Raw genomic sequence first — 22497 nt, forward strand, 5'->3', positions numbered from 1 at the left:
TACCTACAGTGAATGTGTTAGGTGTGGGTCGTTAAAGGGCAGCTTGTAGGATAGCATTGCTCTCACCTACCTCAGCTTGCCCACCTTCACTCACTCACATGACTGACTGGCTGAGAGGGTATTGCTGATGTGTTTTATGACGTGTTGAGTCATCACCATTTCCTCACCTCCTTTTTGCCCAAATGGGACTAATTATTTTTATTCTCTAATCCTGAGTTGGTATTTGTTCTTCTAATTTGTGTGCCTTCAGTTGCTCAGTCCTGTCTGACTCTTTGCGACCTCATGCCCCTGGATAATTTCTTCACTATTTTGTAGTTACAGAACCAGGGTCTGATGTAGGTGTTACTGATCTGGAATGTCATAAATTCCTAGTTTTCCATCTTTTTCATGATTTCCCTTTTTGAGGTTCAGTAGAGCAACTTTGAAGTGCACAATGTAAATACCATTGCTTTCAATATAGCATTTACATTTTTTATTACCAAAAAATGTCTGTAAGACTTCCAGTCTGCCTCTGTCGGGGTTGTTTTGGGTATCTATAATAGCTTTTATTGATCTGGGACACACCAGGAGCCTAACAGACAATGCAGTACCTTAAGCCTGTGTCGGCGATAATTGGTACAGAAACCACAAGAAACCCCTTTCTAAGACCAGCATTACGCAGTGAACAACTATAAATACTTATTGTCCCATGTAAACGAAAACCCATAACCAACCACATCATATGAGAGAATTTATCAGTTTGCTGTTACAACCATCCTTTGTTCTGAAAGATTATTTTCCGTTGTTTCATAAATGCTTAGCATCTTGTGACCCTAAAACCAGGTGCTCTGGAGGGACCAGGGTTTACTAGACATCTCAGTGCTTGTGTCCCTCCTCTTTAATAGGTTATCAGCCAAATAACCCGGAGTGGCATGTGTGTGCATGTGTTCCATCGTTAAGTCATGTCTGACTCTTTTTTGACCCCATGGACGGTAGCCTCCAGGCTCCTCTGTCCTGCCTGTCTTTCCAGGCAGGATTACTGGAGTGGGTTGCCATTTCCTATTCCAGGGGATCCTCCCAACCTAGGAATCGAACCCATGTCTCTTGTGGCTACTGCATTGGTAGGCAGGTTCTTTACCACTGGGCCACCTGGGAATCCCCCAGAGTGGCATAAATCCTACCAATAAACCACTTGTTCTAAACTTGAATGTGTATCAGAACCACCTGTAGGTCTCATTAAACCACAGACTGCTAGATCCTGCTCCCAGAGATTCTGATTCATAAGGTATGGAAATTCACATTTTTGCCAAGTTCCCAAGTCTTTTAGGTTGTAACTTACATGCAGAAAAACCCAATTCTGGTCAATTTAAAGAAAAGGTGTTTATTAAAAGGATAGCAGGTAGCTATCGACTTGCTGGGAATGCTGGAGAAATAGACGTGGAGCTAGACAGTCATGATCCATACTCCTTGTCACATATTTGGTAAAGATAGTACTGCTGCTTGCATTGAACACAGTGGGTACCGTAACTTGCAGTGCTGACCATGTACACTGTACACTGCATGTGTTGACAGAGCCTTCAACCACAGTTCTTGCTTCTTGGTATCACTAGATTAAAAGTTTGTGATGAGTATATCTGATTGGTAGCACTTGGATCATTTGCCTGCGCTTTATGGAAGCTTGGAAAAGTGGAAATCTGATGTTTCCAGTTTCCACCTCATTCATGGCTTGACTTCCTTGGTAGATATTTTTGACCATATGCATTAGAAGTTGGGCTTCCCAGGTGACACAGTGGTAAAGAATCCTCCTGCCAATGAGGGAGACCCAAGACATAGGTTTGATCCCTAGATTGGGAAGATCCCCTAAAGGAGAAAATGGCAACCCACTCCAGTGTTCTTGCCTGGAAAATCCCATGGAGAGAGGAACCTGATGGGCTGCAGTCCATAGGATCCCGAAGAGTCGGACATGACTGTGTGACTGAACACACAAACACATGTTAGGACTTGACAGAGTATTCCCTGGGGACCAAACTGAGCCTACCAGGGATTTTGTAACTAAAGTTTTGTTGGAATGTACTCACCCCCACTCATTTACCTTTTTTTTTTTTTTTGGTTGTTTTCATTCTGCAAAGGCAAGGTAGATTAGTGGTAGTGACAAAAACCATATGGCCCAGAAAACCTAGAATGTTTACTATCTGACCCTTTATAGAAAAAGTTTGCTAACTCCTGATAGGAATAATCCTAATACTTCTCTTCAAATCCTTGTGGTCACCATTTATAGATGCCATTGGAGAACAGAATGTTAAAGTGACCAAATTGTTGAAGAGAAGATTGGAGACAAATAAAGGGCGAACTTTTAGATATTTGAAGAAGGACTTGGAGAATCTAAAGTTCAGAAACTTTGTCAGCCTTTATTCAGGCAGACAACTGGAGAACCATATGTATTTAAAAACTTGTGAATTATATTCTGACAGACTTTAAAATTGAAAAGTGAATTCCTAATTGTCAGCTATTGATGTACCATCACCAGTGATGTACCAAAGATACCCTCTGACCTGAAACCAGAGGAAATATGACATAGCTCATTTGAGAATCTCAGAAAACTCTGCGACTCCTAGTCCGCCCTCATCTGGCAAATCAAGTTTTGGGATTTCTAATTTTGTTTGTCATGACATAACCTTTTGTGTTACAGTTTTGAAAACTTGTTTGCCACTAAAAGTTGTCTTGATGTCAGAAAATAACAAGCACATTTCCATGGGATAGGCATTTTGTGAGTGTCTAGCCAGGTTGAGATGACTCTTAACTAAAAGGGTGGGGCCCCAGCAGCTGTGTTTGTAGTATATGACCACACCTACCAGCCATTGTTTTGGAAGCCCTAGCTCATGCATTAAAGCTAGGGAAAAAAATTGCCTGCATATATATATATGGAGGAGGAAACAATACTGTTCTTGTTCACAGGAGATTTTATTGTATAGTAAAAAATCCAAAAGACTCTGCAAACTGTCAGTTTTGTTAAGGTTTATAGTATATATCTTAAACTTACCACAACCTTCAAGTAATATGATACTGTTTCTCATATAATAAAATAACCTTACAATATTATACCTACATTTTTACCTCCTGGCCTTTGCTATTGTGATGCATTTTACTTGTACACATATTATAAACCTCATAATATGTTGTTGTCATTGTTGCTGTTTCTTTAAATAGCCAATTTTTTTTTTAAATAGGAAAAAGATTTATATTTGTAGTTACTATTTCCAGTTTTCTTCATTCCTTTGTATAGCTCCAGATTTCCATCTGATATTGTTTTCCTCTTTTATGGAAATGACTTTTATTTTTGTAGAGCAGGTCTGCTGGTGATTGATTGATTCAATCTTTGTATATATGAAAAATATTTGCTTTCCTAATTGGAAGATATTTTGACTGAAAGAGGATTGTAGATAATTTTTTTCTCTTGTGACTTTAAAGGTGTTAACTACAGTATTGTGTGGATTGCATTGTTTCTGACTAGAAGTGTTCTGTAATTCTAATTATTATTCACACTGTGTAATTTACCTTCTTTCTCTAGCTGCTGCTTTTTTTTTTTTTTTTTTTTTGATTGTCCTGAGTCTTTGTTGCCACACGCAGGCTCTCTCTAGTTGTGGTGCTTGAGGACTCCTCTTGATTGTGGTGCACGGACTTGTCATCGCAGTGGCTTCTCTTGTTGCAGTGTACAGGCTCTAGGCACGTGGACTTTGGTGGTTGTGGCTCACGAACCCTAGAGTGCAGCCTCGGTAGTTGTCCCACACGGGCTTAGTTGCTCTGTGGCATGTGGGATTTTTCCAGACCAGAAATCAAACCTGTGTCCCTGTGTTGGCAGGCGAATTCTTATCCACTGTACCACCAGGGATGTCCTCTACCTGCTTTTACAATTTTCTCTTTATCATTTATTAAGCAGTTTATGTGCTTTGCTCTTGTTTATTTCATATTTCTTGTGCTTGAGTTTTGTTGAGCCTTATGGATGTGCAAGCTCATAGTTTTTATCTCTACTATTTTTCAAATTATTTTTTTGTTCTTCGTTTTCTTCACAGTGACTCCCAATTATAGTTTTGTTGGACTGTTTGAAGTTGTTCCCTGTCTTCACTGGTGCTCTGTTCAGATTTTTTTCGTCTTTTCTCCCTTTATTTATTTATATTTATTCTTTTAAATTTAAGTATAACTGATTTACAGTATTGTACAGTATTAGTTTATACATACAACGTAGTCATTCAGTATTTTTGTAGGTTATCCTGCATTTACAGTTATTATAATATATTGGCTCTGTTCCTGTGCTGTACATCACATCTTTATATCTTCTTTATTTTATACTTAGTAGTTTGTACTTCTTAAGTCTTCTACTGGCCCTATTTTGCCTCTGTCCCCACCAGTAACAACTAGTTTGTTCTCTATATCTGTGAGTCTGTTTTTGTTTTGTTATATGTATTCATTGGTTTTATTTTTTAGATTCCACATGTAAATGATAAGATATAATATTTGTCTTTTTCTGTGTGATTGATTTCACTAGGCATAATACCTTCCAGGTCCATCTATGTTCTTTAAAATGGCAAAATTTCACTCCTTTTTGTGGTTGAGCAGTATTCCATTGTGTGTATATGTGTGTGTGCACACACATTCACATACCACATCTACTTTATTCATCTGTTGATGGACACTTAGTTGCTTCAGTATCTTGGCTATTGTGTGTAAATAATAGTGCTATAAACATTGGGTGCATGTATCTCTTTGAATTAGTGTTTTCATTTTCTTCAGATGTATACTTGGAAGTGGAATTGCTGGATCATATAGTAGCTCTATTTTTCTTTTTTTGAGGAACCTCCATATTGTTTTTCATAGTGAAAGTGAAAGTCGCTCATTTGTGTCTGACTCTTCGTGACCCCATGGACTATATATAGAGTCCATGGAATTCTCCAGGCGGGAATAATGCAGTAGATAGCCTTTCCCTTCTCCAGGGGATCTTCCCTACCGAGGGATCCAACCCTGGTCTCCTGTATTGCAGGTGGATTCTTTACCTGCTGAGCCACAAGGAAAGCCCAAGAATACTGGAGTAGGTCGCCTATCCCTTCTCCAGCGGATCTTCCTGACCCAGGAATTGAACCAGGTTCTCTTGCATTGCAGATGGATTTTTTACCAACTGAGCTATCAGGGAAGCCCTATGATAGTTTTCCATGGTGGCTGCACTAATTTACATTCCCTTTCCTCGCTAGGACGCTCTTATTCCTCCATCCTTGCCAGCATTTGTTATTTGTGATCTTTCTGGTGATAGCCATTCTGACGGAACTGAGGTAGTGTTTAATTGTGGTTTGATGTGCATTTCTCTGCTGAATTAGTAATGTTGTGCATCTTGTCATATGCCTATTGGCCACCTGTATATCTTCTTGGAAAAATGTCTTACATGTCTTCTGTCCATTTTCTGAGTTTTAATTCTTTGATAATTAATTATATAAGCTATTTATATATTTGGGATATTAAGTCCGTGTCAGTCATATCATTTGTAAATATTTTCTCTCATTGAGCAGTTGATTTGTCTTTTTGTTTCATGGATGGTTTCCTTTGTTGTGCAAGGCTCTTACCTTTAGATGGTCCTACAGAGTGAGGTAAGTCAGACAGAGAAGGAGAAACATTGTATCACATCCTCTATAGGTGAAATCTCAAGAGAAATGATACAAATGAAATTTGCAAAACAGGAAGAGCCTTACAGAGTTAGAGAATGAATTTATGGTTTGGGTAGGGGAAGGATGAGGGAAGGGATAGTTTGGAGTTTGGGATGCACGTGTACCCTGTGTTTGAAATGAATAACCAACAAGGACCTACTGTACAGCACAGGGAACTCTGCTCAGTGTTATGTGGCAGCCTGATGGGAGGGAAGTTGGGAGAGAATGGACACATGTATATGTATGGCTGAGTCCCTTCCCTGTTCACCAGAAACTATCACAACATTGTTAATCTGCTGTACTCCAGTACAAAATAGAAAGTTTTTTATTAACTCTTAATGATGGCATCACCTACTGGATGGACATGAGTTTGAGTGAACTCCGGGAGTTGGTGATGGACAGGGAGGCCTGGTGTGCTGCGGTTCATGGGGTTGCAAAGAGTCGGACACGACTGAGCAACTAAACTGAACTGAATGTTTAATTAGGTCTCATTTATTTTTGCTTTGGTTTTTGTTGCTTTAGGAGACAGATACAAAAGAATTATTGCTTTGATTTACAGAGTGTTCTGTAGTCAGAGTGTTCTGCCTATATTCTCTTTTAGGAGTTTATGGTTTCAGATTTTACATTTAGGTTTTTAATCCATTTTGATTTTTCTTTGTATATGGTTTGAGGAAATGTTTTAATTTCATTCTTTTACATGTAGCTGTCCAGTTTTCCCAGCACAGTTTATTGCAGAGAGTGTCTTTTTCCCGATTGTATGTTCTTGCTCCCTTTGACTTAGATTAATTGACTATAAGTGTGTAGGTTTATTTTTGGGTTCTCTAACCCCAAAATTCGATTCTATTTCCTTGATCTATTGTGTCTATTTTTGGAGCCAGTACCATACTGTTTTGATTATTGTTACTTTGCAGTATAGTTTGCAGTTAGGGAGCATGATACCTCAAGCTTTGTTCTTCTTTCTCAAGATTGCTTTGGCTATTCAGGTTCTTTTGCAGTTCATAAAAATTTTTGGATTATTTGTTCTAGTTCTGTGAAGAATATCATGGTTGTTTTGATAGGGACTGCATTAAATCTGTAGATTGTTTTGGGTAGTATGGACATTTTAACAATATTAGTTCTTCCAGTCCATGAGCACAAAACATCTTTCCATTTCTTTTTATTGTCTTCAGTTTCCTTTATCAGTGTTTTATGGTTTTGAATGTATGGGCCTTTCACCTCCTTGGTTAAGTTAATTCCTAGGTATTTTACTCTTTTCATGCAGTTTCAAATGTGATTGTTTATCTTGTTTTCTCTTTGTAGTAGTTCATTATTAGTGTATAGAAAAGCAACAGGTTTCTATATGTTGATCTTGTATCTTGCAACTTTACTGAATCCATTTATTTTAACAGTTTTTTGGTGGAACCTTTATAGAGTTTTCTGTATAAAGTATGATGCCATCTGCAGATAGCAGACAGTTATTCTTCTCTTCCAGTTTAGTCTTATATTTCTTTTTTCTTGTCTGGTTGCTGTGCCTAGGACTTCCAATACTATGTTAAATAGAAGGGCCAAGAGTGGGCATCTTTTTTCCCAAGTTTCCAAGGTACTGAAGCAGAAGTGCTGAAGGTTAGGTCTGAGCTGGTTCCGTTTTCTCTAAGCATGTGTCTCATCCCTCCCAACTTTGGCATTTTCACCCCGGAGGGTAGCAGTGCTGAAGCACGAGTGGGCAGTCAGTGTGGGTCCAGGTGCATGCTGGGGCAGTCCCAGCACACTGGAGTTCCAGGCGGCTTCTGACCTTCTGTCCCCACAAACGCCGGTAATGATTGTCTTCACCCCGTTCAGATGCAGTGCTGGGTCTGAACTGACTCTGTCACAGTGACTTAATCTACTTGGCAGTGTCAGCCTTTGCCCTAGTGGGGAGCCGTGCTGTGGAGCAAGAGGGGCTGAAATTGCCCCCAGCATGGGCCAGGGTACACTCTGGGACCAATGTAGGAAGCCAGCTGGAGTGCCTGACATTTTCATTTGCTTTCTCCATCTTGTTTTGAGAGCAAGCAAGCAAGCATGTACGTGCTCCTCACTAGCAGAGTCTAGATTTCTCACGGCACCCCCTGCTAGTCCCACTGGTCTTCTAGCCAGCCATGTGGACTTATCTGTCTGGTGCTGGACTCCAGGGCTAGGTTTCCCAATTTGTGTTTCAGGTCTTGACCTGATGGCTTCTCTTCCCTTCTTACCTGACTTCATGTGGATCTTTCTTTACAGCCTTGGTTGTATGAGCCTTTCTGCCAGTCTCCAGTTTGTTTTCAGTGAGAATTGTTCCCATGTAAATATATATTTTTGATGTGTTCTTTGGGGGAGGTGAGTTCAGACTCCTCCTAATCTGCCATTTTGATTTTCTTCCCCCATGGTTTTTTAAAAAATTAATTTCTTTTGCCTGCACTGGGTCTTCGTTGCTGCACTTGGGCCTTCTCTAGTTGGGGCGTGTGGGGCCTGCTCGTTAGTTGTGGTGCTCAGCTTCTCTTGTTGCAGAGCACCAGCTCTAGGGTGCACGGGCGTCAGTAGTTGCGGCTCACACGCTCTAAAGCCTGAGCTCAGTTATCGTGGCTCAGTAGTTGCTCCATGGCATGTGAAATCTTCCAGGGCTAGGGATCGAACCCATCTGCCTTGTTTTGGCAGGCAGATTCTTAATCACTGGACCACCAGGGAAGTCCTGGAGTTTTTTTTAATACCCCTTTTTATATGGTTAATCTTTTCTATATTTTCCTGAACGTAAGGAGTGTACTTTTAATAAGTTTTTAAATGTCTTTTTGTATGAATTCTGTTATCTGATAATTACCAAGGTGATTTTTTTTTTCTCATTATGGGTCATTTTTCCTATTTCTTTGCATGCCTGATGATCTTTGATGGACTACCAGAGATTGTGAAGTTTACTTTTTTATGTGCTAGGTACTTTTTATTTCTTGTAAATATTTTTCTGGGGCAGAGTTAAGTAATTTGGAAATTCTTTTGATCTTTTTGGGGCTGTTTTCTGAACTATGCTGTATAGCACCAGAGTAGCATTTAGTGAGGCATTAATTTTGCCCCAATAGTGAATCCAAAGGCTCCTGAGGATTCTACTAAATGTGTTCTGAATTACGAGATTTTTTCAGTCTCCTTGGTGGGAGTAGCAGCTCTTCTGGTCCCAGTGTGAGTTTTGGGTATTGTTCAACCTCAGAACTATTGTTTTGGTGCAGAGAATTCTTTATTCTAAGGCTCTAGGTCTGTGATCACACCATCGTGATTATCTGGGTCGTGAAGATCTTTTTTGTACAGTTCTTCTGTGTATTCTTGCCATCTCTTCTTAATATCTTCTGCTTCTGTTAGGTCCATACCATTTCTGTCCTTTATCGAGCTCATCTTTGCATGAAATGTTCCTTTGGTATCTCTGATTTTCTTGAAGAGATCTCTAGTCTTTCCCATTCTGTTGTTTTCCTCTATTTCTTTGCATTGATCTCTGAAGAAGGCTTTCTTATCTCTTCTTGCTATTCTTTGGAACTCTGCATTCAGATGTTTATATCTTTCCTTTTCTCCTTCGCTTTTTGCTTCTCTTCTTTTCACAGCTATTTGTAAGGCCTCCCCAGACAGCCATTTTGCTTTTTTTGCATTTCTTTTCTATGGGAATGGTCTTGACCCCTGTCTCCTGTACAATGTTATGAACCTCATTCCATAGCTCATCAGGCACTCTATATATCAGATCTAGACCCTTAAATCTATTTCTCACTTCCACTGTATAAAAATAAGGGATTTGATTTAGGTCATACCTGAATGGTCTAGTGGTTTTCCCTACTTTCTTCAATTTAAGTCTGAATTTGGCAATAAGGAGTTCAGGATCTGACCCACAGTCAGCTCCTGGTCTTGTTTTTGCTGACTGTATAGAGCTTCTCCATCTTTGGCTGCAAAGAATATAATCAGTCTGATTTCGGTGTTGACCATCTGGTGATGTCCATGTATAGAGTCTTCTCTTGTGTTGTTGGAAGAGGGTGTTTGTTATGACCAGTGCATTTTCTTGGCAAAACTCTATTAGTCTTTGCCCTGACATCCTGGAATGTGAAGTCAAGTGGGCCTTAGAAATCATCACTACGAACAAAGCTAGTGGAGGTGATGGAATTCCAGTTGAGCTATTTCAAATCCTGAAACATGATGCTGTGAAAGTGCTGTATTCAATATGCCAGCAAATTTGGAAAACTCAGCAGTGGCCACAGGACTGGAAAACGTCAGTTTTCATTCCAATCCCAAACAAAGGCAATGCCAAAGAATGCTCAAACTACCGCACAGTTGCACTCACCTCACACGCTAGTAAAGTAATGCTCAAAATTCTCCAAGCCAGGCTTCAGCAATATGTGAACCGTGAACTTCCTGATGTTCAAGCTGGTTTTAGAAAAGGCAGAGGAACCAGAGATCAAATTGCCAGCATCTGCTGGATCATGGAAAAAGCAAGAGAGTTCCAGAAAAACATCTATTTCTGCTTTATTGACTATGTCAAAGCCTTTGACTGTGTGGATCACAATAAACAGTGGAAAATTCTTCAAGAGATGGGAATACCAGATCACCTGATATGCCTCTTGAGAAATTTGTATGCAGGTCAAGAAGCAACAGTTAGAACTGGACATGGAACAACAGACTGGTTCCAAATAGGAAAAGGAGTTCGTCAAGGCTGTATATTGTCACCCTGTTTCTTTAACTTCTATGCAGAGTACATCATGAGAAACGCTGGACTGGAAGAAACACAAGCTGGAATCAAGATTGCCGGGAGAAATATCAATAACCTCAGATATGCAGATGACACCACCCTTATGGCAGAAAGGGAAGAGGAACTCAAAAGCCTCTTGATGAAAGTGAAAGAGGAGAGTGAAAAAGTTGGCTTAAAGCTCAACATTCAGAAAACGAAGATCATGGCACCCGGTCCCATCACTTTATGGGAAATAGATGGGGAACCAGTGGAAACAGTGTCAGACTTTATTTTTCTGGACTCCAAAATCACTACAGATGGTGACTGCAGCCATGAAATTAAAAGACGCTTACTCCTTGGAAGGAAAGTTATGACCAACCTAGATAGCATATTCAAAAGCAGAGACATTGCTTTGCCAACAAAGGTTCGTCTAGTCCAGGCTATGGTTTTTCCTGTGGTCATGTATGGATGTGAGAGTTGGACTGTGAAGAAGGCTGAGTGCCGAAGAATTGATGCTTTTGAAGTGTGGTGTTGGAGAAGACTCTTGAGAGTCCCTTGGACTGCAATGAGATCCAACCAGTCCATTCTGAAGGAGATGAGCCCTGGGATTTCTTTGGAAGGAATGATGCTAAAGCTGAAACTCCAGTACTTTGGCCACCTGATGCAAAGAGTTGACTCATTGGAAAAGACTCTGATGCTGGGAGGGATCGGGGGCAGGAGGAGAAGGAGACGACATAGGATGAGATGGCTGGATGGCATCACTGACTCGATGGACGTGAGTCTGAGTGAACTCTGGGAGTTGGTGAGGGACAGGGAGGCCTGGTGTGCTGTGATTCATGGGGTCGCAAAGAGTCAGACACGACTGAGCGACTGATCTGATCTGAAGGCTTTGTCTTGGGCATCACAGGATATTTAGCAGCATCTCTGGCTTATAGTCCGGAGAAGGCAATGGCACCCCACTCCAGTACTTTTGCCTGGAAAATCCCATGGATGGAGGAGTCTGGTAGGCTACAGTCCTTGGGGTCACTGAGGGTCAGACATGACTGAGCGACTTCCCTTTCACTTTTCACTTCATGCATTGGTGAAGGAAATGGCAACCCACTCCGGTGTTCTTGCCTGGAGAATCCCAGGGACAGGGCATCCTGGTGGGCTGCCGTCTATATGGTCACACAGAGTCGGACACGACTGAAGTGACTCAGCAGCAGCAGCTGGCTTATAGTCAGTGGATGCTAGGAGCACTTCCCCCTACCCCTTCAGAAATGATGATAGTCCCAAATGTCTCCAGACATAACTGGTCTGTATATTGTGTATAATTGGTCACTCAAGGAGCAAAATCAGTCTTGATTGAGGATCACTACTCTAATCCCTTAAGGTGATTCTTTCCCTGAATTCAGAAATTTCTTCCTGTACTTAAAATGATTGGTACTCAGCCTAAGACTCAAGTGAAACCCTCTGTAAGTTTGCAGAACATCCTTTTTTTCTGTATAGTATGCACTTCCTCTATCCTGCTCTGCAAACTTCAGCTGCATTCTCCTCCCTGGTGGTCAGGTAATTCTCAAGATGTGCTCAGTCGCTTCAGTCGTGTCTGACTCTTTGTGACGCTATGGGTTGTAGCATGCCAGGCCCCTCTCTCCATGGGTTTCTACAGGCAGGAATACTGGAATGGGTTGCCCTGCCCTGCTCCAAGGCGTCTTCCCGACCCAGGGCTCGAACCCAGGTCTCCCCCATTGTAGGCAGATTCTTTACCACTCAGCCACTGGGAAGCCCTCTTCTTAAGACACCACCAGGCATTTTTTCCCCGTCTCTCAAGTGTCACTGTCTTTTTTTCTTTTTTTTAAACTGATATCTTCCTCTCTTGAAAAATGTTATTTTATTTATTTATTATGACCTTTTGTTGTTTTAGGTGGAAGATAAGTCCAGCCCCTCTTTTTCCACCTTGAATGAAAGCTTAAGTCTCAACAGTTTGTATTTCACTTTGGAGGGGATGTCTTGTAATGCTCTTGACCACTGCACCCCTGAAACATTAAAGTTGCAGGTCTTTGAGCCCTCATAGAATTAATAGCTCACTTTTTGGAGTTGAGTGTGTTCTCCAAGACTCCACAATACCAGGTACCTCTTGCTTATTTTCTTGTTGGTTCTGTCCAGTCAGCAAAATATGTATATAATGTGTCAGGTGGTCTAGATGTTTTCAGGTTGTATTACGACAGAAACTTGAGAAAGTTAAAATAGCCCTTAGGCAAAACTGTAAATTAATACGATCCTACACAGTTGCTGTTTTTTGTACTTTTTACTTTAGTAACTGGAATGGAAAAGAATACATTGACCAAATCAACACCCGAAGCTTAATTAAACAGTTCCTTCAACAGTATTATGTTTGGGACTTGCAGCTGTGCCCAGGGCTTAAATTTGGTTAAGTGTCTGGCAGTCTGTAGTCATTTTTTAGGACCTATCTGCTTTTTGCAGATTATACATGGGAAGTACCAGCACCCTGCATACTTTAAAGTCCTTACTGGTGGCATTAGTCTTTGCTTCTTTGCCCCTTTGGATAAGCAATATTGTCTTTTATGTACTGTCTTGTTCTGGGGGAATGGGGCAATTTCAGAGGGCTTCCCAGGTGGTGCTAGTGGTAAAGAACTCACCTGCCAGTGCAGGTAGACCTAAGAGACGTAGGTTTGATCCCTGGTAGGGATGGTCCCCTGGAAGAGGGCACAGCAGTGCACTCCAGTATTCTTGCCTGGAGAATCCCACAGCCAGAGGAACCCGGCGGGCTACAGTCCATAGGGTCTCACACAGAGTTGTAAATGACTGAAGCGAGTTCTTAGTGTGCATGCACACAGAGATTTCTACTTGGCCCTTTCCACCATGACTGCTTTTACTCAGGATCCTTTGTGAGGATTATTCTAACTGCCACTTGTATAAATCTAGTTATAAACTTTGGGAGTGGAGAGAGACTATTAGGGTGGGTCTGCAGGCTCAGTGAGAGCTCACTGTGAACCAGCCTTGTACCAGTACTCTGCTTTTTATCCCAACTCAGAAAGTTTTGGCTGGGAGGTTCCCCACAGAACCTTGACTTTGATCATTCTCTTAGTTCCATTCAGCTGGTCTGGTCTCAGAAAGAATCACATATCTGGTACTTTGGTACCTTTTTCTCTCAGTGAGGCTGTTTTGGGCTTCCTCACAATGTTGGTGGTCTCAGGGTGTTTGAATCTTAGAAGTTACACAACCTCATTTCTGCCACATTCTTTGGATCAGAACAAATTACAGGACCAAACTCAGATCCATGGGGAGGGTGCCTAGCTGTCCGTTTTGATGAGGGAGTGACAAAGTCTTGTTGCAAAAGAGCATATGGGATAAGATTTGTCACTGTAGCCCTCTTTGAAAGTACTTTTTATCATATCACTGTTCCATCTGCTGTCTTATAGAATTTTATAGACCTTATTTAGGTCTGTAGACTAATTTGTCACAGTTTGCTCTTTTAATCTGTTCATCTCTCTTTTTAAAAAAAGATACTTAAAAATCTTTTTCACTCTTATTTTGCTAAGGATCTAACAGCGATATGTGTGGTCATGGACTCCATCATGTTACCTGGCAGCTGTGATCTCTGGAATCAGACGTGATCGCCTTTCCCTTAGGACTCTTCTTGTCCTAGTTGCGTGTTTTCTTAGTTGGGAGAAAAGCTGTCATGTCTTCTTTTTCTTTGTCATCTGATAATTCTTGGATAGTTACGTATCAGTAAGAGGGAGGGTGGTGTTTGGGAGCAGTCTGCCTTGCTATAAAGACATTACTCCTTGTAAGAAAATGAGGAGGTACATTTTTTTGGTAAGGAATTTAAGCTGCTTTGTAATTACTGTGCACTAGCGTTCTGTGGTAAAATACTGTGTTCTGTCAGGAATATTCCCTGCTTCCGCATCTTCCTTTTGCTATGCCATTGCACTTGGCAGAGGTTATACTATACCTCTGTATTAACCTGGATTTATTAATATCTAATAATCGGAATAAAGGCTAGAGACACATTTCCCAGTTCTTTCAGAGAGGGAAAGAACATGACTGAGCGACTAACACTTCACTAAGAACACTGTGTCGTGTGTGCATGAGTGCTTGGTTGTGTCCAGCTCTTTGTGACCCCCATGGACTGGCCCACCAGGCTCCTCCATCCGTGGGATTTTCCAGGCAAGAATACTGGAGTGGGGTGCCATTTCCTATTCCAGGGGATCCTCCTCACCTGGGATTGAACCCACATCTCTTGCATTTGCTGCATTTTCTGCATTGGCAGGCAGGTACTTTACCACTACTCCACCTGCTAAGCCCCTTCAGTCTGTTTGAAAGAGACTTTTTTTTTTTTTAAGAAAGCCATATTTTAAGAGGAGTAAGAACGAGCAGAGTCATCTCCACAGAGGAGATCAATTAGGATGCTTAAAGATCTGGAACCTGCAAATACTGAGACTCTGTTATCTGGAGGTTAAAAAAAAAAAAAAAGATTTAAGATGATGGGATAACTTTTCAAATGTTTGAAGGTCACTAAAGAAGAAATATTACATATGTTTTGAAGTGAAATAGATCTTGGTATGAAATAATGAATTTTTGATTTCTGGCATTGTTTGTCAGCCATGCTGAGGAGGGGTTCCTGTATGAGTTGAGGGAATTCTCAACCTTTTCAGATCTGTTGTTCAGAGATTTTTGTGACTCTTCCATGGTAACAATTGTGTCATAAGTGGTTGTAGCTTACAGAATTGTGGGATATCATTATACACACACACACACACACATTGGGCTTCCCTGGTGGCTCAGATGGTAAAGTGTCTACCTGTAATGTGGGAGACCTGGGTTCGATCCCTGCGTTGGGAAGATCCCCTGGGGAAGGAAATGGGAGGAAATGGCATCCCACTCCAGTACTCTTAACTGGAAAATTCCATGAATGGAGGAGCCTGGTAGGCTACAGTCCATGGGGTTGCAAAGAGTCAGACATGACTGAGCGACTTCACTTTTCTTTCTTTCTATTATATTTTTAATTTTTTGAGTAAATATTTATTGAGCAGCGAGGGAAATACAAAGGTGATTAAACATGGTCAGAATTGAGGCCGTTGCACAAATAATAGAAAGCAAAATGTAAGGTTCACTGAATCACAGCAGTCGGAAGAGTTTTAGGAGATCAAGCTTGGAAGGGGGTGTGGTTGGGTGGCCAATCAGGAAAGGGGATTGAGATTAAAATAGAAGACTTCAGTCTGGATTGTTGTTGATACTCAGTTTAGACTATATTTGTCTTTCTTTTTCCTCTCTCCCCATCTTTGGCTTTAATTTACCAGTACTGCCCAGGGTTGTTCACTTGCTTTCATTTTTGCTTTAATGTCTTCTACAGAGCTAGGTCTTTTCAATGTTTTAGGAATTTTTTTTTTCTCTTTTTTTTTTTGATGGATTCTTGACCTTTTAATCTTGGTGTTGACAGTTCTGAGTCTTTCCATTCTGGTTTAATTTTTGTGCCTTTCTGGATGGAATATCTCATATAGATGTCTTTACTGAAGCTTTTTCTTCAGCTTCTTCATCAAACTTGTCACGATCACCATCTTCATCATCATCTTCATCTGCAGCAAACTTTACTTTTTTGTGGGGAACCTTGCTACCACTTCCAGGGGCAGAACGCCTTCCAAATATACTTAGTTTCACATCCTCCTCCTCTTCATCTTCTGACTCTGCATCTTCCTCCACAGCTACTAAGTGCTGTCCACTAATGTACACAGGCCCTGAACCACACTTCAACTGTAAGACCACAGGTGGTGGTGTTTCATAGCCCCCAAGGGAAACCTTTGACTATACAGACATTTCACAGTTGCCAGTGTTACTTTAATTGGACTGCCTTCACGATTCATCGCCTCTTCTTCAGCAATGTGCAGTCATCCTTTGCACCAGCCCCTAAACTGACCATTCTTAAAGATAACTGGTGCTCATTTTCATCATTATCCACCTTAAAGTGATAGTCTTTGTCAGCCTTTAGTTCACAACCTAAGAGATAGTTCTGGGCCTCAAGGGGCTCATGTCCGTGGGTTGGAGGCATGCACTTAGATGGGAGAGAAGCCAGACGGAAATAAACAACTATTGTTGAGGAAAACAGCCGCACAGGCCAGAATCACACCAGGGAAAATGTTTTTAGAAGTATTCAAAGTTACTAATCTAAAATCTTCTGTTTTACAGGACTTAAATACTATTTATTCTTATCTTCATGGAATGGAAATATTATCAAATCTCAGGGAACATCAGCTTCGGTAAGTGTGATGCTGTGTTTAAGAGCATGTGCTAAGAGGTTTATTCAAATGAGTTCGGATAGATAGTTGCAGGGGCCAAATCATTCGCTTTTTATAGGCTGTGCATGGCAATTGGCCCCTCTCATTCCAGTTTTTCTTAGCCATGGGACCTTAAGCAAGTCTTAACATCTAAGCTGTAGTTTAGTCTTCTATAAAATAGGGATAACAACATTAACTTTGTTACAACATTTTGAGGATTAAATGAGAATATTTAAAGCAAAGTACAGTGCTCAATCTGTGCTATCTAGAGAAAACAGAACTGTTTTCTTTTTGTATTTTGTATTGATATTTATTATATAAAATGCTTAAGATGGACTTGGTATGATGTGGTATTATATTAAAGTGGAAGGAGCAAGACTCTTGACTGGGTATAAGCTCCTATGGACAGTACCCATGAACTTTCCAAACCTCATTTTTCTGTTCTGTAAAATGAGTTCACTTTCTTGCCACCTTGTATCATTGTGATTATATTTGTAAAGGCACTTTTGAGTGCTGTAAGTACTAACTGTTGTAACTTTGCATAAATTTTGGTTAAACTGTGTTTTCTTTCCAATGGCCAGCTTAACCATAACTTTTCTGGCTGTTCTTTTAAGTTTCTGGCTATGGGCCAAATTGCTAAAATATGATTGTTTTGGATTTATTATTTTCTGTTTTCTGTGTAACATTGTTCAGATGTTAGTATATATCAAATAAGTGTATCAAGAAGAAAGAAGAAAATTGAAAACTAGAGTGTTAGTAATAGAGTATTTTTAAATGTAAGCAAATTTGTATTTATTAAATCGATTTGTATGTGTGTGATGTTTATATTTTTAAACTCCAGTGAAAAACTCAGTGGTAGATCTGATAACTTTCTGTTGTGGTAGCTGTTAACAATTATTAAAACAATTTAAGATAATTTAAAAATTTTTTACTTTTTAAAAAATACATTAGATTGATGTCTGCAAGAGCACGCTATGAGAGATACAGTGGCAATCAAGTTCTTTTTTGGTAAGTATTTCCTTAATTAACAATGTTTAAACTTTGGACTGTTAGTAGGGAAATTCATTTGATTCTGAAAGTTTCTGTGGAAGAGATTGAAATACATTCCTGAACTGTGAAATATACATAGAGCTCAGGGAAGAAGTAAGTGCAGTAAAGTTTAATAAACAAGATACATCTGTGTAACTACTTTGCAGTGAATATATAGAACATACTAGCTTTTCAGAGGTCTCAGTCAGCCATCTTGGAAAGATAGTCTAGCTCTGATGGCTGTCACCTTAGATTAGTTTTGTCTCTGAATTTCATATAAAAATTCATACAAAACCTTTTGGTCAGGCTTTATATACCTCACAGATGTCGATTCTTCCATGTTTTTGCATTTGTTCTTTTTCAGTGCTTTATAGTATACAATTATGTGAAAAAATCTTTCCCACTACTAATAAAAATACTGTTGTTTACAGTATTTTTCCTGTCATAAACAGTAAGTTTCTATGAATATTTTGTTCATGTCTTTTTGTACCCTTATTTACTCATTCCTTTGGGGAATATTCCTTAGGAATAAGCATTGGAAATATATGTGCTCAAATTTAGAAGATTCTAGTATTAGAATCTAAAATATATATTTCATTTTGTTATCTCATCATGATTTTATTTTTTGTTTTCCTGCTTAGTGATGATGAATGGTTTTCCTATTCATATAGTCTATTTGGATAGCTATTTTCTGAAATCTTGATTCATGTTTTTGATCATTTTTTAATTGGGCTATCTTCTATCAATTTGTATAAAATTTTTATGAATGCTATATCTAAGTCCTTTGTTGGGTGCATAAGTTGCAAATGTCTTCTCCCACTGTGTGGCTTGCTTTTTTTACTCTATTAATGGCGTCTTTTGAAGAAAAGAGATTCTTTCTGTTTTTTTCCCTTGTGATTAGTGCATCTCATGTCCTATTTAAGAATACAAAATCTTTAGCTTCCTCAGATTATGAAGATAATTCTTCTCTGTTTTTCTTTCATAGTTTTTGGCAACAGGGACCTCTTTTATTTTAGGTGTGCAGCTGATTTGTTGTTGTTGTTCAGTCGCTAAGTCATATCTGACTCTTTGCAACACCATTGCCTGCAGCACGCTGGGCTCCTCTGTCCCCCACTGTCTTCTGGAGTTAGTTCAGATTCATGTCCATTGAGTTAATAATGCTATCTAACCACCTCATGTAATTCCACGCCCTTCTCTTTTTTTTCTACGCCTTCGGTCTTTCCTAGCATAGCATCTGGGTCTTTCCCAATGAGTTGGGTGTTCACATCAGGTGGCCAAAGTATTGGAACTTTATCGTAAGTCCATCCAGTGAATATTGAGGGTTGATTTCTTTTAGGATTGATTGGTTTGATCTCCTTGCAGTCCAAGGGACTCTCAAGAGTCTTGTCCAGCACTACCGAGTCAAAAGCATCAATTCTTCACTGCTCAGCCTTGTTTATGGTCCAGGTCTCACATCCATATATGACTACTGGAAAAATCATCTTTGACTTTATGGACCTTTGTCAGCAAAGGGATGTCTCTGCTTTTTAATATGCTGTCTAGGTTTGTCATGGCTTTCCTTAGAAGGAGCAAGGATCTTTTAATTTCGTGGCTGTAGTCATGGTCTGCAGTGATCTTGGAGCCCAAGAAAATAAAGTCTGTCACTGCTTTCACTTTTGCTCTTCTGTTTGCCATGAAGTGATGGGACTGAATGCCATTGTGTTAGTTTTTTGAATGTTGAATTTTAAGGCAGCTTTTTAACTCTCTCTTTTCACTCTCATCAATAGGCTCTTTAGTTCTTCTTCACTTTCTGACATTAAAGTGGTATCATCTGTATATCTGAGGTGGTTGATATGTCTCCTGGCTCTTGATTCCAGCTTGTGACAGTCTTGATTCTAGTTTGTGATTCCTCCAGCCTGTCATTTCCCATGATGTACTCTGCATATAAGTTAAATAAGCAGAGTAACAATATATGGCCTTCTCATACTCTTTTTCCAGTTTTGAACCAATCCTTTGTTCCATGTCCAGTTCTAACTGTTGCTTCTTAACCTGCATACACGTTTCTCAGGAGACAAGTAAAATGGTCTGGTACTCCCATCTTTTTAACAATTTCCCACAGTTTGTTGTGACCCACACAGTCAAAGCCTTTAGGATAGTCAATTAAGTAGAAATAGATGTTTTTCTGGAATTCCATTGCTTTCTCTGTGGTCTAGCAAATCTGGTTCCTCTGCCTTTTCTGATACTGACTATAGTGTTTCATTGCACATTGCATTTATCATTATTTCTAAGTATTCTCTGGATTCATGTGGATTTTTATAGCTTTATTTGTTCAGTTGTTGATTCATTAACTTATTAGTAAATGTTTGTTCTTATTATGCTTAGGCTGGTATAGAATGGTGAAAAGACTTGAGATTTGTCCTTATGAGTTTAACATGTAATGGAGGAGAAAAAGTTCATTAAGATAGCTACACATACATAAGAGCTATCAAGGAAAAGTATAGATTTATAGATAAATGGAACAGAATTGAGAGCCCAGAAATAAACTCCTATATTTATAAATAGTCTCTGCTTTTTTTAAAAATGGACCTCTAGCTACGTAGCTAAGCTATATGCACACAATGTGGGTATAACACAACTGAGTATTAAAAAGGAACCACCAGTGAATGGTTTATTTTTGTTCAAGGTACTAAACCATTTCAGTTGGGAAAGCATAGTTTTTTCAATAAATGGTACAGAGTATTTACATACAGAAAGTTAATCTGAGGTACTACTTTAAACCCAGTAGAATAGCTACAGTTTCAGGGGTTCAAAATGAGTAAAGGGGATCACCTGTATGGTAATGGGTGGAAAGTAAACTTGTGATGGTGAGCATGCTATAGGATATACAGAAATAGAAACACGGTGCTATAAACCAATGTTACTTCAATTAAAAACAAATTTTGAAAAATAGCTATAGTCAAAAAGGTAGACAATAACAAGTGTTGATTAGGATTTTTTGACACCTGGGATTGTCATATATTTGTGGTACAGATATATGACAATCCCAGGTGTTAACAAAGCCACTTTAGGAAATGGTTTGGCAGTTTCTTAAAATATTACCATGTAACCCAGTAATTCCACTTTTATATATTTACTAAGGAAATATGGAAATGTGCATACAGAGACTGTACACAGATGTTCTTTCTTAGTAGCAATATACATAGTAGCCTAAAACTGGAAATTGTCCAGTGAATGGGTAGATAAAATGCTCTGCATCTGGTGAGTGGAATACCATTTGTCAGTAAAAGGGAGTAAAGTGGTGCTAAATACTACAACATAGACAAACCTCAGACAAATTATGCTAAATGGAAGATGTAAGTTAGAAGCATCACATATTACATGACTCTATTTACATGAACTGTCCAAAATAGAAATCTGTAGAGACTGAGCAGATTATTGTTTACCTGGGGCAGGGATAGACTGCAAACAAGGCACGAGGGGTCTCCCTTTGATGATGTTTGCACAGTCCTTTGCAACTTCATAAAAAGCATTGAATCATATACTTAAAGTGGTAAATTTATGGTTTGTAGATTATACTTCAGTTAAACTGTTTAAAAATTAATATTAAGAATTATCCAAATCTATATCTGGCTAATCATAAACCAAAGAATTTTTAGAAAAATGAATGTGTAAATTAAAGAGTTTAAATTCAGAGATTAGTGGAAGCAGAGAAAAGAATGCATATAGTTGACCTTAACTGGGAAGCAGCATGATAGAAAAAGTGAAAATAAACCACTATGCTCAGTGCCACCAGTAGAGAGGAGGAAATGGGGAGAGCGAGATCTAGAGAGAGGTAGGTAGAGGCCACTTTAATAGTTTTTGTTCTTTATTTTAGGAGCAGTGTGAAGCCTTTGCAGGAGTAAGATCTGACAAGATTATGTGTGGCACTCTTCTCCAGGCTAGGTTATTCTTAAATTTATTCACTTGCAAAAAGAAAGGAGATAGGTGGACCCATGTTAAAGAACTTTCACTTTCCTTATGTTTACTCATCAGATACATTGCCAAACTGTGCTCGAAGGATGGGGTTCTCTGCAAGGTCTGAACGTTTTCTGATTGACGAGCTGGCATGGCTCTCTTGGTGTTAGGAGTGAACATCAGGAGTTTTCCTGTATTTATAGTAGAATTTACTGACAACTCTGTGACTGTTTCAGTAAAGAGATAAAAATTGGAGACTTGTGGTAGCATTTAAACGTAACTTTCTTCTGTGTTGATTTTGGGCAAATTTTTCTTTTATTGATTTTAATTCCTTTTTGATTGTATGAAAGTCATATTTCAAAAGAATTAGAAGGAATTTCCAAACAAAGAACTTTAAGTAGGAGATTTTCAGCCATTTGTATTTTCCCTCAGTGAAGACAGAGGGGAGGGATATTAAGAACTTTAAAATATCTTCTGGAAAGTTGATGATAATTTTTCCTTCTCATGGTAAGCAATAGGATTTACCTGGAAAGCTCACCCTGGGTGTTGTGTAGAATGGTTTGGACGCTTAGATTTCTAGACGATAGATGGTATTATTCACTGAGAACAGAGAACCCTAGAAAAAAATCAAGCTTGAGGGAAATGATAGGTAGATTTTGAACATGTTGAGGTTGAGTTGTGTGTTATATATGCAAGTTTACATATCAATAGCTAGATAGATATACAGTTCTCCAGCTCAGAGGGAATGTTTCTTTTATATAAAATTAGAATTGTCTACATGTTGGAATTAATTGAAGTTGCAGATATGGTAAATTAAAAATATATGAAAGACAAAATGATTAGATTATAAACTTAACACCTAATGGTATTCTGGGTTTCCATTGGTGATTTAACTGAACTAAAACTGATG

The 22497-nt window shown here is 39.3% G+C and overlaps 1 protein-coding gene and 1 pseudogene across 6 annotated transcripts in view; one reads left to right on the forward strand and one right to left on the reverse strand.

Annotated features, from left to right (window-relative positions):
* RAPGEF6 (Rap guanine nucleotide exchange factor 6) overlaps positions 1 to 22497 on the forward strand; it is a 233180-nt gene that overhangs the window by 25235 nt on the left and 185448 nt on the right. For 5 of the 6 annotated variants that reach the window (XM_061422863.1, XM_061422864.1, XM_061422865.1 and 2 more), the window contains exons 2-3: positions 16537 to 16607; positions 17577 to 17633. In XM_061422863.1, coding sequence (XP_061278847.1) covers positions 16537 to 16607; positions 17577 to 17633 — 128 coding nt within the window. Of the gene's footprint in view, positions 1 to 16536; positions 16608 to 17576; positions 17634 to 22497 lie in introns of those variants that run through there. The other variant, XM_061422867.1, reaches the window with a different exon arrangement.
* Positions 15389 to 16413, reverse strand: LOC133250967 (nucleophosmin-like; annotated as a pseudogene).

Source organism: Bos javanicus, chromosome 7 (assembly GCF_032452875.1).
Source record: "Bos javanicus breed banteng chromosome 7, ARS-OSU_banteng_1.0, whole genome shotgun sequence".
NCBI classification, from domain to species: Eukaryota; Metazoa; Chordata; class Mammalia; order Artiodactyla; family Bovidae; genus Bos; species Bos javanicus.